Source organism: Ischnura elegans, chromosome 1, assembly GCF_921293095.1.
Source record: "Ischnura elegans chromosome 1, ioIscEleg1.1, whole genome shotgun sequence".
NCBI lineage: Eukaryota > Metazoa > Arthropoda > Insecta > Odonata > Coenagrionidae > Ischnura > Ischnura elegans.
In genome coordinates this window covers 32,220,188-32,241,399 of record NC_060246.1, presented here as the reverse complement: position 1 = coordinate 32,241,399, position 21,212 = coordinate 32,220,188, and the positions used below count along the sequence as shown (strand labels likewise).

The 21,212-nt window shown below is 36.7% G+C and overlaps 1 protein-coding gene across 1 annotated transcript in view; it reads left to right on the top strand.

Moving 5' to 3' along the window:
• The window catches only part of LOC124158182, a 194,421-nt gene extending 177,002 nt beyond the window's left edge, over positions 1-17,419 (top strand). The window contains exons 4-8 of the mRNA XM_046533372.1: positions 7,450-7,599; positions 8,276-8,364; positions 9,234-9,486; positions 11,108-11,510; positions 13,472-17,419. Coding sequence (XP_046389328.1) covers positions 7,450-7,599; positions 8,276-8,364; positions 9,234-9,486; positions 11,108-11,510; positions 13,472-15,069 — 2,493 coding nt within the window. The 3' untranslated portion in view covers positions 15,070-17,419. The remainder of the gene's footprint in view (positions 1-7,449; positions 7,600-8,275; positions 8,365-9,233; positions 9,487-11,107; positions 11,511-13,471) is intronic.
• Positions 17,420-21,212: the final 3,793 nt, after the last annotated feature.

Genomic DNA, 21,212 nt, shown 5'->3' with positions numbered 1-21,212 from the left:
CACAACGTGCAATCACATCGCGTGCTGAGAATGTTGTTTTCTATTGCTTTATACTTCTCGATCTTTCAAACTTACTTGAGAATTCCTTTCAGTCACGACAGAGTGTTTGTGCAAATTATTGCTAGTCACTTGAACTACCTGTAGGAATGTGTCTGCTTAGGTACTGACTTGTTCCTTTCTTATGCAAAGCCATACTTAATTTTTTTCCTTCATTGATTAATTCGTATAGAGCGTTCCACATTTAGTTGACAGTACGGGCCTTATGGATAACAGTGTTGCCAAGCTTCCGCTCCGCCGGCAGGCATCCTAAGAGCATATGCAACCACACATAATATGGCGCCAAAATGGTTTAGTTCAAAAAGGAGTTAGGGATCGCACGAGAGACGACGTAAATTAAGGAATTTTTTAGCGTAAATTACAATACCTTTGCTGCAATATAAAAGGAAAAGTCTTTTGTTATTTTATGCGCGTACTTATTCAATGCACAAGCTGAATAATGAATAATCTGTAATGTAAAAAATAACAATAAATTGAAGGATAATAAAAATTATCGCCACTCCTGAATGAGACAAAATTTCTATTCCTTCCATATTATGCAATATTTTTTGGCTCTGGCTAGTATTACATGAAAGGCGATGTTGTATAAGACATCATCAATCTTTAATTTTTCAAAATTTTCCCGTACTTGGTTTATTGCAAATTAAAGATCTCTTTTCAAGCTGACATCTTCAAAGCTAATTTCCATAATGTTCTCTTTCCTCCACCTTGTAGTAGACAATGATTTCAATTTCCTTGAGTAATAGGAGGCATTATCTACCACTATAATTGATCCATCGGGTAAATTTGCAAGAAGTGAGTGCTCAAACCATCTCTCGTAACACTCGCCAGCCACTTCTTCATGATCATCCATTGAGTTCTTTTTGTGCAGGAACACATGCGATGCTCCTTTTATGAACCCATTTTCCGTTCCTGCGTGTATAATTGCACATCGTCCTCCTCGGGAAGTGGGGGCCAAGCCCAGTATTTAGTCCAGCAAGGAAAGCTTGACGCGGATTCTCTAATTGTTTGTTTCGCAAACTAATGTTCACTATTTGTCCAACATTAATCCAACTTTCGCCTGTGAATACACTCGTCCTGTGTTCGTGAAGATATTTTTTAGCTGCCTTAAATAGTTAATTGTGCCACCAACGAATAATATCATCCCTTTCGATAAGGATGATTCTTTTCCCCCTGCGTTCGTACACGAAGCCCATGTCCAAAAGAAGACGATATAGTGTTGTCCTTTTGTAATCTGGGAGAATACTATCCATATTTACCGAGTTTAAGATGGATTTTAAAGTCGGAGGAATATTTTTCACGAAGGATTCATGTACCTTCCTTCTAATTCCCGATCTCACCAAACCGTCGAAAATCACTGCTCTCGAATTTTTGTAAGGCTGCCTAATTTCTTTAGTTTTTGAAGGAGTTACCAATGGACCACGGGAGCTTTCCTTTCTCACTCTGTAAATAGTGTACTCCTAGCACCCAGTAGCCTTCGAAGCTTCTCGGCAGCCCTCACTAATGCTGAGAGATTTCCTGAAGTACGAGAAGACTTCGAGCACCAACTGTCTTTCGCGGCTTATGAGCTTCTCACCTTTTCTCCTCTTCTTTGTATCAGACATATTAATTGGGCGTGTTACAGGAAAGATAAGTGTAAAACACACTTCACAATTCTCAAATTCAGCAGACCACACAACACTTGTTCACTCCAAAAAAATGCAATGACAAACTGAACGCCTTCGTAAATTCTTCCCACGGCCCCTTTGGCTAGGGTCGCTTTTGGTGCAGGTTTTATGGTACCCTATGAAAGGAACTCAGAACAAACCCAAGCCCCCTTTTGTAAAAGGCGTGCACTGGATGGGGTAGTGTTTCGCATAGATGATGAGATATTCTTTTTCTTGGTTTCCGCGATGGGACCTAAACACCCAAAGCGAAAGCGTCTTATTTCCAAGCCGCTTGCTTACTTTCGTGTATCAATGTATTCAGATAAAAACACTGCTGTTATGACGTATGAGTATTCTCTGTTTAGGATATCAAACGAATAGATAAATACATTTCATTGTATGCATTGACAAAAAACTCCTTTTCCGCCCGAGAATTTTCCCTCTGCGCGCAAGAAAAAGCAAGAAGCCCGGCCCAGCGGCTCCGTAATATTTTTCTTAAGATCAAAACCTTGTAACTCGCTTCAGAATTGATGTAAGTTAATGATTTTTTCACCAAAAATAACCTTGCAGTTTTATTCACATTTGATACGCAGCATATAGGGACCTACGACGTGAGAGACGTAAGTTAGTAAGGGACTACTTTTTACCTTGCAAAAATCAAAATGTTCTTGTCCTAAAGGGTGTTACGTCGGCATAACAACATTTTAACTCAATATTTGTACAATTGGTGAATACATTCAAGGAGAAAATAGTGTGAAGAATTTGTTGCAGAAGATTCGATTCAATACAGACAACGGTCAGGCAGAAATTGCGAGAAGAAGATAAAGCAAAAAAATACACGTTTCTGACGGAAATAGAAGGAAATGTTTTTTATAGCTTTTGTTATAATTTTTATCGAAAAACTATTGGCACCAATGAATGCAGCATCTCTTTCTACATTAGAATGAAATTTTTAATCAGTGCATAACGCAACATTAATTTTCGTGCTGTTATTGACAACACCGCGCTCCCGGCCTTATGGAGATTAACATGGGAAACGATTCTCCATAAGAGCCCATACTGTCAACTAAATGTGGAACGCTCTAGAGAACTTCTGTCTTTATGTTGTATACGTTTCCAAAAAGTCATACCTATAAAATACTGTCTATAATTTTCTCAACCTCTAATAGCTGTGTACATGAGACATGGATATTAGCCCAACAACAAATTTACCCGATTTTTATTCCGTGTCAATTGTGTGCCTAGCTATGTAGAAACGAATGAGTGCGTAGTTCATAATTTTTTGACAAATTCCATGTTCGAAATAAATGTACTTAATAACTTTCGTAAATTTTAGTGGTATTGTTGTATACATACCTATGTAGTTGCTCAATTTAAAGTGGTGTTAGGTACCATTTTCCAGTCTGATTGAAGCATTACAGACCGTTAAAAAAAGATTACCGTATACCTTAGGAAAATAGAGGTCGTCGTGTTTTCATTTACGTAGGGTTTCCCCCAAGAAGGACGCTCAAATCCCGACAATTAATTGCTCCATTGCATTGCGTTGCATTGTGTATATGTGGTTGCATCATTTTATGTGTTGCTCTTTCCTTTAAGCATTTATATTTTAAACTTCTCTGTACCATATTCGTGTTATATTTTTTTCTGTAGGTAGACCGTTGCAATGCTCTGTGAATTCTCACTCATGCCAGGGATTTTTTTAATATAAAAATTTCTTCTTTAATTTTAAATTCCTTTAAGGTCACTTTCTTAGTTACAGTAGGGTTTTCGGGTTTTCTTCTTAGTTCTTGAAAATGAAAAAGTTATTCCCAACCTCTTGATTGTAAATGCGTTTTTTTTTCAAGATTGAGCCTAATGTCTCTTTCTGATTTTATCACTTCAAATATCTGAATTGAAATGAAAATGCAGTTTTCAGATATTTTTATTCTGACCATTCCTGACTTGTCTCGATAAATTATTACTTTTCTGCCGTATTTTGGCGGGACATCTTGATGAACAAGGTATGCTTTGTGGAGGTTCAGGTGTATTGGTAACCATCTTGCACTTGTCAAGGTTATCCTTGCGAAAACTATTGCATTTGGTGTTATGTGTTTATTTTTTGTTCTCTTTTACCGTTTTGCCACTGTTGATGCTTAGGCTTGGCGCACAGCCATTGTATTCCGAACTTAACGGGGTTTTGAGTGCGCGCCTAACCAGAGTGGTGTGATGTAGTCTCCTTTTGCAATCATAAGCAGTTTTTCGTCTATGCTTGCGGACTAAATTCACGTGTGAATTCTTGATATAACTTAAGGAAAGAAAATTGCTATGAGCGTACAGAAAGCGTTGCACAAATGTTAAACGAAATCGGCTTGGAGCCTCCATAGACGCGGAGGCTGCGCGCTTGGCTAGCTTGAGTAATTGAGAATCTTTAAGAGCGACACGGAGAACATATTACGAGAACCCCACCATGTATCCAGGTGCAACAGAAATGATAAATTAAGGGAAATATTTTTCAGAACGAGCCGGTATGGGAATTCGTTCTCCCCTCAGGCAATAAAGGAATTTAATAAATGCTAGGCGGAATTTTGTTAGAAATTTTCCTTTTTATTTGTAAACGACTGGTGTCCTAACATACCACGCCACACGCTTAGAGTAATGTGATGTAGAAATGAAAACTGATAATATGCAAAATGTTCAACATGAGTGATTATCTTCAAATCAAGTTAATTTCGATATGAAATGTTTATGAAATAAATTTATTCAAGGTGAGTTGAATTTTTCACAAGAAATATATATATTGAAAGTATCCAATGGTAATATCATCATTCTTAGTCTTTTAATTGCCGTTTTAATCTTGTAGGTATTAAAATTTTTACCTTATAAAACTGGATGCATACAAATTATAAGAGATAGCTATTAGCCGATACACTAGAAGCGCTGCGTAGAATAAAGAAGTCCGAGCCTGGTAGTGTTTTGAAGCTTTCTCTTAAAACTGGAAAATTGTATATAATGTGATGTTTCCAGGAGCTGTGAGAAGTACCAAAGCATTTTCCTGGGCCCGGAAAAGGTTGAAGAGAGACTAAATGGAATTAAATTATTCTCATTTCCTAAAGTAAAGGGTTCAAAATGTTTATAGAACTCTTGCGCCTATGTGTTATCGCTCGAGGCTAAGAACTTGAACCCATAGATAGTTTTAGAACATTTTTGGGGGAGAGAATTTTCATATATATTTCAGTGGTCCATTCCTAATTTTACTACCTACCCATTTCGGTTTATGTTGCTTCGGTTTATGATGTCTTTTTTCCGTTGGATTATCTTACGGTTTCTGCGTCTGATTCATCGCGTGTTCCTAAGGCGAAATTTGCCCTCGGAATGTGCGAGGAATCCTCTCCAAGTTTCAGGTAAGAAATAAGTCGGGGTTTCCCCAGTGATTTGGGAAAAAGCCAGGTAGGAGAGATGGGATGGATCTTCGCTTGGCCTCACCCGAGTTACGACAAAGGAACCGGCAAAAACTTTTGATATTAGGGTGAAGTAGGAATAGAATGACATAATAATGACATTCTTGGTTAAAGGGCTATGATGACAGTTAAGTGAAAAGCATATGAAAATATATACCCGCATTTGCATAGTTTTCAGTATGTAGAAGGGTGCGATTTCGATAATATTACTTCTCCGACCCGACATGATTTTACTCAGGCTGAAATACGAAAGCGTCTATCGTAAATCGCAGGGTTGCGTGTGTATTGCAAAGCACTTGAAAATTATACGAATGGATCGAAAGTCGTCTTGTGGTGTTGTAAGTAAAGATTTTTGAGGAGGCTGCTTTATCTCTTTCGTTTATGTGTATCACAATAACGGGAATCATATTCACGCGGAGAACATCTTAATCATGACGACAGTAAGGCTGAAATTCCGCGAAGAGGATTTCGGTATTGAGCCATAGTAGCGTGACTCCTAACGGCTTTTAGTACTCAAATTGATTGAAGCTTTCGCGGGCAATTGGTCATAAGTTAATTTCTGTTTTCTCTTCAAGCAGCTATCATTTTTTCAAGAAGATATTTTTAGATCAAGTTAATCTCTATTTTCCTTGTTTCTCATGGGTAAGGAAAGATTTTGCGCTATTCATTTATTTATATTTTATTTTTAACTTCGCTCCATTTAAACTTTTTTTGGCAAATAGAGAGAATGAGTACAGTTTGGCGTAATCCTGAAACCATAGTTCAGTTTGCCTTTCAAAATCGAGCGTGCAGGTAATGAACTTTTCGTGGTCGAAAATTGGAGAATAGGTACGACATTGTTCGAACCGCACGTAAATTATCTAAGCTCAAGTATTAAAACTACGTCTACAGAGTCCCTTTTGAAGAGTTTATATTTTCAAAAATTTAAAGGCGCATGTTCATTCATTATCTCCTATCAATATGTACTAAATATTTTCTGGTTTTGAACGTGTTGTTCTGTCGTCTAGAGGGCTGGCTTTGGGCGGTAGCGGAGATTTTTCAAAGGAATTGCAATCCAACTTTCGCTTCTACGACTTGTATTATGGCAATGCTTTCATCGGATGGTACGCGAAGAGGTAGTCCTTTTGGAACCGGCAGCCTCCTCCAAATACTAGTACCGACGTGAACGGCAATGGAAAAAAAACCGACTGTGTCAATTGGCCTCTTTTTTCTGCAAACGGAAATCTTTGAATGCCATCGTGGCTGCGCAAATGACTCGTCAGTTGGGAGTTTATTCCAGTGATTTTGAGCCAGAAAAGACTCATTTTCCTTAACTGCCCAAATTTACTCCCAGTACCCTATGTGAGGAAACAAGTGCAAAATTGCTTTGGAAAATTGTCCCTGAGTGGCCAAAATTCTTACTTTTGTTTTGCATATCGTCTTTGTTCCCAATAAGTTCCCCCATATTTTTCTTGACCTGCCTTTGAGAATGTGACATATATACCATCCTTTATTCAAAATCCTTGTGGAAGGCTTTAATTATTCATCTAGCTTCATTGAAATGCTGCATTATTTATCATGTCACCTCCCTATAAATCATTCCCAGCAGAAACTACTGAAGTAACTGGGATAAAAGTAGGTTTGTTGCCATCAACAGGGATATTTAATGTAATTAATTTGGATGTGCCATTTAATTCTAGTGATCCATTTTGGCTGCTAAAATTTTCTGCTTTTAAACAACAATATTGTGTTTTATGGTGAAAGTTACGGTAAAAAAATGTAAAGCAATGGTCATAGGTCTAATTAAAGAATAGAAATATTAATAGGTACATTTAATATATACTTAATACACAGTTCAACCAGTTACCTGAAAATTTAAGGGATTGAAATGGAATATTTTTTAATGATAATTAAATAATTCCCCCTGCATTTTACATTCCTCAGATTCATACAAAAAAAAGATTGATTTTGAGGATAATGCCTGGAAAAGGAGAATGTAAAATTGAGCTTATTTTTAATCATCGAGCTGCTTGGATCAGACAAAGTTTAGGGGCTGGGTATGGGGTATTGGAATTTTCTTTTAAATCAATCTCACAAGAAGGTATTTCAACCCTCATTAATGAGAATTAATATCTAATTAGGTACCTTAGCACATCAGTTTTTATGTAAAAATAATTTTAATGTGATGCTTTTGATGTGACATGTTTCTTGATGATGTTAATTGCTGGTTTGCTATTTAAATTTCATAGTTGTAAGAATTTCCTGATTAATTTTTTCTGTGATTACTTTGTTGTACTAATTATTTAACTTTTCTTTTTATGTTGATTTAGTACATTAATGGAGGAAGCCTTGAGCAGCTCATTCAAAATAGGAGTATTGATTTACCTCACATCACTCGGATGCACCTGGCATTGGATATTGCTCGTGGAATGGAGTACCTGCATTCAAGAGGAATATTTCATCGGGACCTAACCTCTAAGGTAAAGTTGGAAAGCTCTGTGGTGTGTGATGCTATACGAGTCATAAATAAAGCTTGAGTTTTTGTTAAAAAATTCATGAGCATTCTTTACTTGAATCATTTTGATCTATTCTTTGGTTTTCTGGATTTTCAAACTATTAAATGTATGTGCAAGAACAAAAACATGAAAGAATTTTGTAAAGTAAAACCGAGTGTGACTTCATATAAATGAGCACCTCATCATGATTGTCAAAATAAAGATTGAATTTGTTTGGTTTATTTTTTGCAATGAGTGTGAAATTATTACCATGGTATTATTTGAGTAATTATGATATGTGATCGTGTGAAGGTGCTAAAACTGACGATGAGAGTTAAGTCATGGAAGTATGTAGTCAGAAATATTTAGCTAGGTCGAGATTCACAAAGAGATAAATTTGGAAACAAATTCATGGATGTGTTTTGAACTCAATTGTAAACAAAACAACATCTTACCAGCAAATTACTCATAATTCTCTTACCTTTAATTTTGCTAAAATTTATTTAATTTATATTAATTATCGCCATAAAGCCATTTGTTCTATGCAATGAATTGTTTACAATTATAACTTTTTTATGATTCTTGAAATTATTATTTCATTGATGGTTGAAAAATAGAAATAGAGTGTAATTACAGCTAAATATTTTCTTCTTTCCAATAGAATGTTTTGATAAAGAGGAATGAAGACACCGGGGAGCTCACAGCAGTGGTTGGTGATTTTGGGCTGGCAGCTAAGATACCCGACCCCAAGTATGCATTTTGTTGCCTTTGAATTACTAAATTGCTCATAATTTAATGCTCATGCTCATAGTTTAACATTAGCACTTTTCACACAATTTAGTGATGGCTAGTTTTGTCTTTAAATTGTTTAATGATAGTGATAAATATATATAATAAATTAATAGCAAGTTAATGATGCCATGTTAAAGCAATATTTTTACCACCAAGTTTTTTTTTCTGGCAAAGTTACTATTATAATTTATGAATAGATACCCTTTTGAAGTTATGATTAATCATTTATGAACCTTTTCCAAATACTGTATACTATTTGTTTGTAAAGGAAGACCAAAAAATTTGCTTACTCGAAAAAAAATTTCCTAAGGGCTTTTTATTATTGCTTGATTTGATTTTAGAGAATGGTTTACAATTACAAGGACAGAAAATATCATATAGGAATCCATATTCACTGCATTAAAAATGGGATATAGGATGAATTTATCATTATTCATTTCTTGTTCAGTCAAATCCCAATTGTTTCATTCACGGAAGTGCTCTCGTTACTAAGAATTTCCCATGTGTGCTATAGTTTTGTGCCATTTAGAAACCTAAAAAGTGCGCTTCATTGAAGGAAATGCAATATATTATGCTATGTGGTGCTTAGTAAATACTTGAACTACTGTGATCATAATGAAGTGCTCCATGGCATTTTTTTACCTTAGGAAAGCTTTGAGTAAAATTGTTGAAAAACATTTATTGAAAAAATATGAAGTATGAAATTGAAGACACTAGATATAACACAAACTCCAATGAATTAGATTTTAGTTGTCGTGTTTCTGGCATAATTTGACATTTATAGTTTCACCAATGTATGTTTTTATTTATTTTATCTTTTGTCATAGGAGGCCATATCGCTTGCCTACCGTGGGTTCCCCTTATTGGATGTCTCCGGAGTGTTTAAAAGGGCAGTGGTATGATGAAAGGTCTGATGTCTTCTCATATGGTATTGTGCTGTGTGAGACAATTGCGCGGGTGGATGCAGATCCAGATGTGCTACCAAGAACGGAGAACTTTGGACTTGATTACATTGCCTTTGCTGAGATGTGTGGTCCATGTCCACCAGACTTCTTGAAGCTTGCCTTCTCTTGTTGCACGGTATGAAAAATCTTTAACATAAGGTTATTTTCTATCATGTTCAAATGTCTTTTTGAGAGTAAGTTGCATTTAAATCCTCCATATTGATATGATCAATGATTACAAACATGATATTATTTTGCTGAGAAAGCTCTTTCACCACTTTTCATAGCACAAGTTAGTGTTTTGTTGCAGATATTTTATATCAGACCTGTTTTTAACCCTTTCTAACTTCATTGCCTTTTTCATTAATCCCTTACACTAAGCATAAGTGCTACTAATTTCTTGAAAACCATGCTTATGCCTAATAAACCTCCAATCTCAACCCTCTCTTCTGCCTGCTTATTGTTCCCTATTCTGCAGGCATGATGTATATATAGACTTGTTGCAAGCTTTTTATGTCTACCTTGGAAATGAAATTAAGTTGTCGAAAGAGTTTGAATTAAGAAGTAGCATCTATTGTTGCACCAAGTTTTTCCATGCTCACATGGCTTAAATAAACTTTTAAAAATGTATTCATTATCCAATGCATCCATTGGTGTATTGTATTTTATTCATTATGAAGCCGTCATTGAATCCATAAGTTTGGTGTTAATTATACTTGTAGCAGTAACTGAGCTATGTGTGGGAATGTGAACATGTTGGATTCTAGTTACCTACACCTTTTTCGAAATTGAAAATGATCTTACATTAGTCAAACAACATTTAAAGTCAAATGATGGCAAAAGAGCAATTAGTGACCTCAGACAAACTAAAAGGTTACTGTTTCTATTCTCCCTTGTACTGCTTTTTTCCTTTATTACTCGCTTCTCTTTGGACACTCATACCTTGGTAGAAATCCTTAGTTAAGGAAGTGATAGGATTTAACACTTTCAGCCCGAAGGTAAAAATTTTAACTTTGCCCAGATCCGAAAATTTTTTAGTAGCGTAGTCAGCTGCCATCTATTGATGGCGCTCGAATCTGGGCGGAGTCAGGCATGTCATCTATAGATGACGATCAGTCTCAAAGTGTTAACCTATATTTGAACAGATATGGCTATTATTTAATTCCTTTCCTTGATAATTTTTTCTTGATTTTAAGTTTCTACTTCTTTATTATGGAGCTTCTTTTGTGTAGTGACCACATGCTTTTCTGGAAACTCAGTTATTGTCATTATGTGCTTTGTCATCTGCATCAAAAGTACATTATATAATCTATATTTTTCCTGTGAGATATAAATGTATTATTGTGTCAATTTTCTGTGATACCTGTGTTCTAACATTTCAGAAACTTTATTTTTTGAGCCTTGGAACATTTTTCCATTATTATATTTGTTTTCATGCTCTTGTTTTTAAATTGTATGTTATAACCATCCTGCATAATGACTAAATGGTATGCAGTATAATTTTGTGGTGTTGCATTTTAAAGATAGAAGAACAGATTTGTACCTCCTATGTATTGCTCTGACCTATGACACATAAGATAATGGGAGGGCCTAAAAATGACTGTGATTCTTAACCTGGTTCAGCCATAATTAAGATTTGTGGATTAAATAAAGTTGTTCTACATAATCTCAATCAATCATCTCCTTATAGGATTTCTAATCAAATATAATTTCTCCGATTCATATGAAAATAAATGTGAATTTTCTTTCCATTACAGTTTGAACCAAAGAGCCGTCCTACATTTTCTGAAATTGTTCGCCGACTTGAGCGAGCAATTGATGACTACGAGAGAGTGTCTTCCTTGATGTGCGCCTCTGTGGAGAGGGTGGGGTCCCTGGTATCATCTACGATAAAGACCCCCACGCCTGCGGTGGCTGCTCTTTCTGCTCAGCTACCATCGTCCCATCTTGCTTCCAAATCGTGTCCTTCGGTAGCCTCCCCTCTCGTGGAGGCTGACCTGTGCCTCACTCCTGCCAAACAAGCGAAAATCGTCTCGGCCAGGATTCCTTCTTCACCAGCATCAGCCTCAGTCATTAATCCTGCCATTGCGTCAAGTGCCACTCCTGCTCCATGTGTCTCTCCCTCCAATGGTGTTGGAGAGAAGACACCTACTCGTAAATGTAAGCATGGAAGAAAAATTGTGTTGTGCCTATGTTTATGGAATCTAGCCACCAGAATAAAGTTTTACTGTTTGCTTTCTATCTTGCACCAAGTAAGAGTTAGCTACCGAATGTGTATAATGTTTGAAATATTTGGAATGATCCTCCAAGCCATGGAGAAAATAAAGAGGAAGATTATTTAAATAGAGGAGAATGTCTAAAAGCTGTTCAAATTCATGTTTCTGCCAAAATAAAATTTATTATAATTTTGAAATGCATAAATTTTCAGTTTTAATTGTTGAGTTTTACTTAAATATTTTTATGCTAAGAGACCTTTGAAGGGGACTTACTTCATGTCTTCATCCTGATGCTTATAGCTTAAAACATCTCATTCATTATTAAAATACAAACATAGAATACTTATTTTTTGATCTGATAAATGTAAGCATGATTTCATGCATTCGAAAAAAGGAATATTAAAAGTGCTATTATTAAAGAAAGCATATAAATACAACGCTTGAATTTATTCCTTGTTTTAAAGTAGTAAAGCAGAAAGGATTTATATTTTTTAACACATTTTTCTCTTTTGTTAGTTATTTTTGCATTTTCTCATTCCTTTTTAGTCTATGTGTTCATTATGTCTCCATGCTCGAATTTATTGAAGCACCTTTTTTAATCGTAATATATGTATACGTTCAAATTTTTATATAAGTATTTGATAAATTTTGAGAAACGTCATATCCATAGTCATTCGAATTCTTTATTATTAAGAGTGCCTTAATTTTAATATGCAGTAAAAACAGCTTATAACCCGCCCCACCCGGCTGCGGTGGATATACTGCGGCTCTCACCTCGTCCCGTAAAGTATTAACCTAATGATTTTGATTGATACTCGGGGGTAACTTTTTGTGAAATTTGTCCTGGTGTACCAGCTGATGGGTATCAATAGTGTAACTTCAAGTGAACAAGTGACTAAAGACATAATCTTGAGTCATCATGTCCCTGAAAATTATTTCATTCACCATTTCATTGTATTCAGTTGTAAATTCAAGCTTCCTGTGATAAAGCGGATTGTTGGTTAGGCTGGTATAAACTTCGTCCCCTAAGACTTGCGTTATTATCTGGTTTTACTGTATTTCAATTTTGTGCATAAGTTGCTAGAATATATTGATTGAAGATCATGTCATCATGCATGTTATCATTTAACCGAATGAATGAATAAATCTAATTGTATGCTTTAATTTAATTACATACTCATTCTTATTTGTTATCATAGTTGTTTTACGTATCCTCAACATAAGCTTTAATTGATTGTTTCTGGGAAAAGGATCTTCTCTTTAATCATTATATTACTTTTTTTATACAAGTCCATTTTATGCCCTTTTCCCACTCTTGCAGGTATATATGATTACATATTTTTCTATGTATCTCATATTTTACTACGTTTTATTCTCATTTGATCAATAAATTAGAATTTAATTTTATATAGCTTATTAAAATTTTACTTGTGATTTGATTTTATTTGAAATAATCAATGGTTATGTAGCATATTTTAAACAGAAAATGGGCTTTAATTATAATTGGGCTATATGAAAATATTGTGTTAGTGATTCACCTTTTTGTGTTTGATATAAATTTTATTAGGCCTCATTTATTTTAAAGTTGTTTCAATGTGTGAATAGATCATGTATTCATTGATATTATATAAATTGTATCGGAAAGTTATATCCAAATAGAGTTAATGCAGTGAATTTGTAAATTTAGAAATAATCCATTAAAGAAGTAATTCTAATTTTATTTTTATCTAGAATCAATTTTAGTATTTGGGATTTCATTGGTTGCATTGAAAATTTATATTTCGTGATTCTCGTTGATTTTTTTTTCAATTTAAAAAAATAATGATCTGATTCTGAAAATAGATGTGTTTGAGTATGCCATCCCTCTACTTTAACAAGTCGACCGTTATTCCTATTTCATTTCAGTAAGTCATAGGCGTTCACTTTCTGAGGAAGTTGCTGGGAGGCTCACATCCCCTAGTGATAAGGCTCGATGCCACCATGTTAATCTTCGACGTCAGTGCTCCAAGGAGGTTGAAGATGATGACATGGATAGTGTCAGGGAGATTGATGAAAGACTTAGTTCTGGTGGTGACGATGAGGGGTACGGCCCTTTCCCCCTTACACCGAAGAGAGTGGGAGAAAGCATGTGCCAACAGGACCCTCATTATCGTAGGGGTGGGCCCAGAAATCCATTTGCCTTCCACTTCAGGGGCGTGAAGAAAATACTTGGTGGTAGTTTGAACGATGGGAAAGAGATTGGTGGTGGTAGTGGCGTCGGTGGTGTAGGTTCAGTTGGAGGGTCGGACCTACTCTTCTCATCCTGTGTCGAGCTTCCCTCCCCCTTCCATGGCCCGACACCTCCTGACACCCCACCCGCCTCTCCCTCACCCACACCTACCCCTGTTCCCACACCGACCCCAACGTCTATTTCAAACGACCCACCTCTTGTGCCGTCTTGGCAGCGACCCCAAGCTGTCTCCCTCCCGTCCTCCCCGACTGCCATCAGGAGATGCAGGGACGCTCGGGTGGTGGCGGAAGCGCCCGACTCGTTGGGTGGCGACGTGGGGAGAGGGGACTTGCGGTTACCCCACCACCTGCACCACCACCTGCTTCACCATCACCTCCACCACCATCACCACCACCCTCTGAGGAGGGCGTGCTTGTCCAGTTCGAACTTGGTCGGTGTGGTGGACTCGGAAGTTGTTGATGTGGGGATCGTATCGGGGGTTGGTCGGAGTGGTCACCCTGGAGCTGTCTCCGCGATGGTCGGTGGCTGCTCCCTCCTTCAGCAACATCACCTAAGGAGGAGGGGATCGTGTGAGTCTGGGTTTTTCAGTGTGGGGGACGGGGAACGAACCAGCACGAGTGACCTCCTCTCTCCCGACTGCTGTGGTGTTGGATTAAGAGGGGGTCCCCTGGGATCTCTGGGGGTGGCTCATCCTGGTGGGGGACGGATTGTCGCTGGGTTGGCTGCAGCTTTAGTTGGGCGGGGAACCCACTCATCTACTCATTCTTCCCTTTTCTCTAAACGTTCCTCTTCCATATACACTGACAGTTCAGAGGATGTTTCCAGCCTAGGTGGTGACATTTGGGATGACCAGCAGAGGTCTGTTTATGGTAGTATGAGCCACGGAGGGCCTGCCACCACTCCTCAGCACATAACAAAAATAGTGGAGTACTTTGAGAGGAAGCAGGGGGGTTTAGGAAGGCCACATAGGTGGGGAGCTCACCCGTCCTATGATGAGAATGGAGTTGAAGTGGAACCGTTGGCTCGAAGGATGGAGATGCTTGGCCTGAGGGATGGGTTGCAGGGTGGTCCCACTGTTAGATCTCCCAAAATCACTCTCCTTCAGAAAACACTTGAGAAGACTGACAGTGCTGACTCTGGTGCAATGGAAAATGGGGCTTCGAATGGATCTGCTGGCTCATCTGGGGTAATAGGGAGGAAGAGCAATCCTCAGAGGCTGATGATTTGTGAAGGGGCAGTTAAGTCCAAGCTACTTTTTTTTGACAAGAAGTAGTGTCCATTTCCATTGTGGATGTTGCCACTTTGTCCATATCTGTCCAAATGTACCATAATACAAAACTCCGTCGAATGTTTATCTGATGTGCTGTTAATATTTGTGGAAATATATCTATAAAAATATATTTCTCAACCATTTACAAAGTGCCCTCAGCATAGAAGTGTGAACGCAGTTAGATATTGCTCAAGATGTTAGAAATTTTTCTCGGATATAACAATGTTGTGCACTGAAATGCATGATTTTGGTGAGAGCCAAGAGGAGAGGAATATGAAAATGTTAATTTATGTTCAAGTGAAAGTCTGATTTTCAATTGTATGTAGTTAATTTCATTGGAATAAACCAAAGTATTTATTTTTATGGGTAATGTTCCAATAAAAGATTTTGTTACTTGTTAAATTCCAGGAGTTGTAGGTAACACATTTTGAGGAGTGATCACTACTGTATCATTCTTTGACAGCACGGGGCAAAGAATTTGTGTAAAGTGTATTTTTTTGCAATGTTGTTGCCATGTTGGCTAAAACTCTAGTCAAATGTGTAATGGACAGTGTTCAAAATTGAAGGGTACATGGTGTGCTATACGAGTTATAGTTTAAATAATCAGTTATGAGATGTTTAGTTAATGTATACATTCAACTTGGCATTTCATGTTCACCTGCCATGCTACATCTGTATGAAGAAAGAGGCATCTATTTTTCTAATCAAGTTCCCCCAAGTAAGTTCTGCAAAATTGATGGCCAGCTGTTTATAAATGGTGTGAAGAAAGTGGCCAGCTATTTTGTTGTCAAGTGCAGCTAGCATTTCAGCACTTTTCATTTATTTTGTGAGAGAAGATTTTATAAGAAATCTTAAAATTTTCTCACGGTTTTATTGAATATTTTCTTCAGTAATATCGTAAAATTCTTACATTCGGTCTATAGATGGTTACAACTTCATTAATGGCTGCTGTGATATCCAATAGATAAGCAGAATGAATTTTTTTTTCTGTTTCTGTGGATGTAGATATCTCAACTCATTCCCCGCATTTTGTGAGTTTTTAAAAGTACGACATTCATAATTGAAATTGCATATGTAGTTGCATTTGATAACCTCTGCATGAAGTTGCATTTGATGATAAAATTTTATCTTTAAGCGGTAAAAATGGAGAGAAAAAGGGAATTGCTCAACTCAAATTAACTGGCAGTTTGAACAGTGCCTTCTCCCAGTTGATTGTCCAAGGTGACCTATGAATAGGAAAATAGATTATTTATGTCACGTATGTGTTTGGTAATGGAGAATTATAATCATTACTCTCTGCTGTATTGTATTTAATTTTTATGAGTACAAGTATACTTTCTGCTGGTCAGAACTTGAAAGGAAGTATATGGTAGAATTTCAAGTCTCAGGACTGTGGATTCAGTCTGTATAGTTAATGTGATTTCTCATGTCAGTACAATCAATCCGTTCAGGAAGCCTGTCAAGGTATGTGGTGCAATAATGTATAGGATAAATTATTGAATGCACATCAAATAATGAAGGATTTTTATACTTTTCATTACATGTAAGAGATACTGGAGTCTTATATAGGTGGAGGGGATGAGAAGAAAAATACCATGTACATCCAGTCACTCAATTTCAGTATTTTTAGATAACTTTCGTTCCTTTTGTACACTTTGTAAATGCCGGTGGCTATGGGAAAAGCTTATTTTAAATGGAAGTCAAGCCAGTATTTTTTGCTTTTGAAGGCCTATATCGCCATGAAGACTGAAGATTCAAACATTCACACCATCAGTTAAACTAAAGTGGCCCTTCGAGGGTGTACATATCTCAGTGTGTAATCATATAATGGAAATCACCAATAACGTGAGAGGTCAATTATTTGGCCGTCACAAATACTGATTGGGTAGTTTATTGCATACCAACATTCTGACCTCATTTACTTCAGTCTTCCATCTGATTTGATATGTAAACACAGTATGAATGCCCCTATGAAAGCAATCTCTGTTACAAAAAGGACTGGTTATTTTTCTTTGAGGCAGTTGAAGATTTGTGCCAATATGACGAGAGTTACTGAGTTAATGAATCAGTGCAAGACGTCAGTGTTGGTGCTGAAGTTTTTTTTAACAGTGAACTGCTCTTATGACCGTATTGTTTTAATTCAACTGATTTTCATACCTTGTACTTAATTGGCTATGGTTACTTTGACCCACGTGTTTTTGTGTACTAAATATCAGTGTTTGTTTATAAGTCATTATTATTTTACTTCCTTTAAATGAGCTGAAGTTATAAACTTTGTTCTGAGTGCTCTTGGATGCTGAGTTCAGGGTTCCATCCTTAAGAGAACTAATAAAATGTTACCATTCTAAACATATGAATTTGTTAAATTTTTCTTACCCAATTCAAGACTAATGATGAATTTTTTTGCAGCAAAGCTCATTCAAATTTCTTCATGAATTTAATTACCCAGTCAATATCATTTTTTCTATTGGAAATACTATATGTATTCAGAGTGTTTGGTATCAGGTGGATTGAAGGGCTATAGGGTTGTTAACTTAGACTGAAAGTTGAAATTCGTTAAAAGAATGTAGTTGATAACGTATGTGGCAGAAAAGTATCTTAGATGCTGTGCACCGCTTGGTATGAGTGTAAAGTCATCAGCTTATCGGCAAAAGGGTTAACCTATTGATTTTAACTATAAATAACAATTGAAGTAGAGAATTTGATGAGGAATAGGGCAGTTTCCTTCATTAAAGAAAATGAAAGGCATTGATTGCGAATCATTACCCACCATTAGTGTATTCATAATATACAAATTATTTGGTTTTACAAATCCCAGTTGAGACAAATGGCAATGGTCAATTTTAACAGCATTTGAAAAAGGCCAGATTGGCATCCATGCGATGCCACTCCACGTGACACAGGGACCTAGTTTCTATACGAGTAGATAGGAGTTTTACATCGTCAGAGATTACCAATACATGCATGAGGCACAGAGCTCAGGGAAACATGTCTTAATAATCACCTATTAAAAATGGCTAAGGTCGGAAAGTTTTCTTCGTTTGATAAGGTATTAATAATCCTTATTTAAGCCAAGCGCTACCAGCTAGCAGGGTACTCTGCTACCTGGTAGCAGCCTGCGTCGTATCAGCGCTCTAAGCCTCGCCCCAAGGTCACCTCACACAGCGATAGCGGGAACCAGAATGACGTCACACGGAGTTCTCCCAGCATTCATACTTAGCCATCACGTTTTCGTACGCTTGAAAATTTTCACTTTTCATTTAACCGTGAAAAATAGTTATCCTACTTTAAAATTCTAAAAGGGTGAAATGCGTACTCCAGGAGTCATAATATTTCGATTTAGGCAATAAAAAAATAATTGGAAACCACCCTATTAGGAAAAAATGGAAAAATATGGCTCAATTAAAATTAAAATTGATAAAAAATTCATGAATAAGCCCATTGTATGGAATGGGCATACTCTTTTTGCTAGTATGCATAAAATATTCCGAGTTATGGACATCTAAGGAGAAGTAAATTATTCTTATTGTATAAAAGGAACACTTGGGAACTAAGTTTCAGTCGCCCTCATCTAAAATAATTGGTAAACATCCTGGCTTATTTTTTTGCCAACTACTCAAATTAATTTTTTTGAAGTTTGTAAGAAAAACATTTCTTTACCTAAGGTCCCCTACTAGTTCAATTATAGAAAACCAGGAAATATATTACCCTTTTGGTGTTAGTAAATTGTATGTGGTAACTAGGTGCAACTATTAGAGATCCTAAAAATTTTGGATAAGATTATTGAAATACTTATCTATGTTATTTATCATTACCCATACTGTGCTGTAATTATATTAGGGTAAGCATGTACTCATTAGACATGTCTGCAGGAAAGTTGATTTTACAGAATATGAGGACATACTTAGTGATAGATGTGTGCGGGTTTTGTCTCAGAAATTACAGTGATCAATTTGCTCTGCCAGTCTGGTACATTTTGGGGTCACTGCTCCTGGCAAAGAAAATAAAATGGTGGGGGTTCTTAGCTAGAGAGAGTATTATTCGCAGTTGCTTGCTGGCTGTAGTTGGGTAGAAATAGTGCTTGGATGTGTATGTCACCATGATGAAGTCACCATACCCTTATCTAAAAAACAGCAGCATAGAATTAAGAGCGACTTTAATTAGTTAAATCGTGTGTCTATCTAGGCAAAATAGCATGGATACATTAACAGTACATGCATGTATAGTGAACCCTTTAGAGAGGATGCTGCACAACAGAACTGAAATTCGGAGGGACACAGGAGGTTCAGGGGAATGATGATAATAATAAGCCCTGATGGCATCCAATAGGAACTGAAAGTCTCTGTGGTGCAGCGAGGAGGGCTTATGGGGGATAACCCCTCCCCCCCCCCCCAAGAGCTCAGAGAATTTTCTAAGTTAAATCTATTGTACTTTATTGCATTAATATTGCTTTTAGAATAGTGTTAAGGATTAATAAAATACCGTATTTCTCCGAATATAGTCCCCCTCTGAATATAGTCCCCCCCCCCCTAATTTTGAGGCTTCAGTTTCAGGAAAAGTAAAAAAAAATGGGTTTGAATATTGTCCCCCCCTTTACTTTTACCACAGGCATTTTTGGAAAGAAAGGGGGGACTATATTCAGACACATACGGTATCCATCAGCAATCCGTAACACTCACCATTTTGAACCATTTATCTTAAAAATTTCCTGGGGAAGGGCCCCCGCACCTCCCGCTTACCCTGGCAGGTATCCCATAACCCCCAGTATTAGTTGTGTCTAAAACCCCCTAGCCTCAATTTCTAGCTGTGCCCCTGAAAAGTCTACCGAGGTGAAGTCTCTGTTGAAGCCTTTCAATGAGCATAAGTGTTTGCTGTGGTGTGTGTGAGTTGTTGGGAAAATTTATTAATTTGGAAGGAAAGTACCAAGACATGGTAAGTTGATGTTCAATCAATGACGTAAAAATCTCTCTAAGGAAGAATTCATTGACACAATTTTATTTTAAAACACCCCATGCATCATCAATGTGTATGACTAATGAGTCAGAAAATAGTTTTTCATCATTTATAAATTTATATTCTGAGGGTCATGAAATATTCTTGCTGAATAATCCTCAGAGCCTTGACCACTTACATGTGTGGGTGTGTATGTTAGTGAGATCCTTATTGACTATGGTCCTAGAACAGAATGAATAAGATAGTAATGGTGAAGTATGTCCCTGTGTCTAAAAAGAAAACAAGGTACTGAATTTTATTTATTATCACCTCAGTATATCCTTATGATTCTTGCATAATCACTGAAAGTTCTGCATAAATATGGATTTTAAAATGCAAGCTTATTTGACTGTGAATAGGGAGGCACTTCAAATTACTCTAAGTAAGAATCATAATAAATGTCAAGTGAGTAGAGTCTCATTAGGATAGGCCTAATTTCAACATCACCTCCAAAACACCGCTAGACGGTAAAGTTCCCTCTTCGGGAAAAAAATTATGCAGGCACAGTCTTCATGATTCTAATGCCTATGTTCCTGATGCCAAAAGCTTCTTTCATGGAATCATTCATTAACTCAGCCTTTCAATGGGTGCCCTCTAGTTGAGGTTTAACCATTATAAACCATCTGGGAATAAATCATTGAGTTTGCACTGCATCTCTCTCTAAAAAAGGATATATTTTCTTCACCACACTCAGATGAGGAAGAATGGCATTTTTCTGGGCATATGCCTTGGTACTTCAATAAGAGCATCAAGAGATGTGTAAAATTGCCTCTTGAATTTTGTTTGGATTCATAATGAAATCATTACAAAAGCCGTTACATTATTCATTTTCACAGAAAATTTGGTTTTTTGATTTTCCATATTTGACTACAATCACGAATAGCACCATTATTTATGTGTGGTTCATTAATTGCCTTGTGGTGGTCTGCTCAGTGTTCCGGGTCAATACCACAGCCAACTTATGCCAATTTTGGGGCCAACATCTCAATAAAACCTTGCTGGTTGATATACATATGTTATTACTAACCGATTTATTTCTCTATGTAACTAGTTCTACCAGAACTATTGTAGTGTATTAATCACTGCAATTCAGTATTGAAAATTCTTCTGCTAAGGCCTTGGCAACTAATCCTGGGATCCAATAGTATCTATTA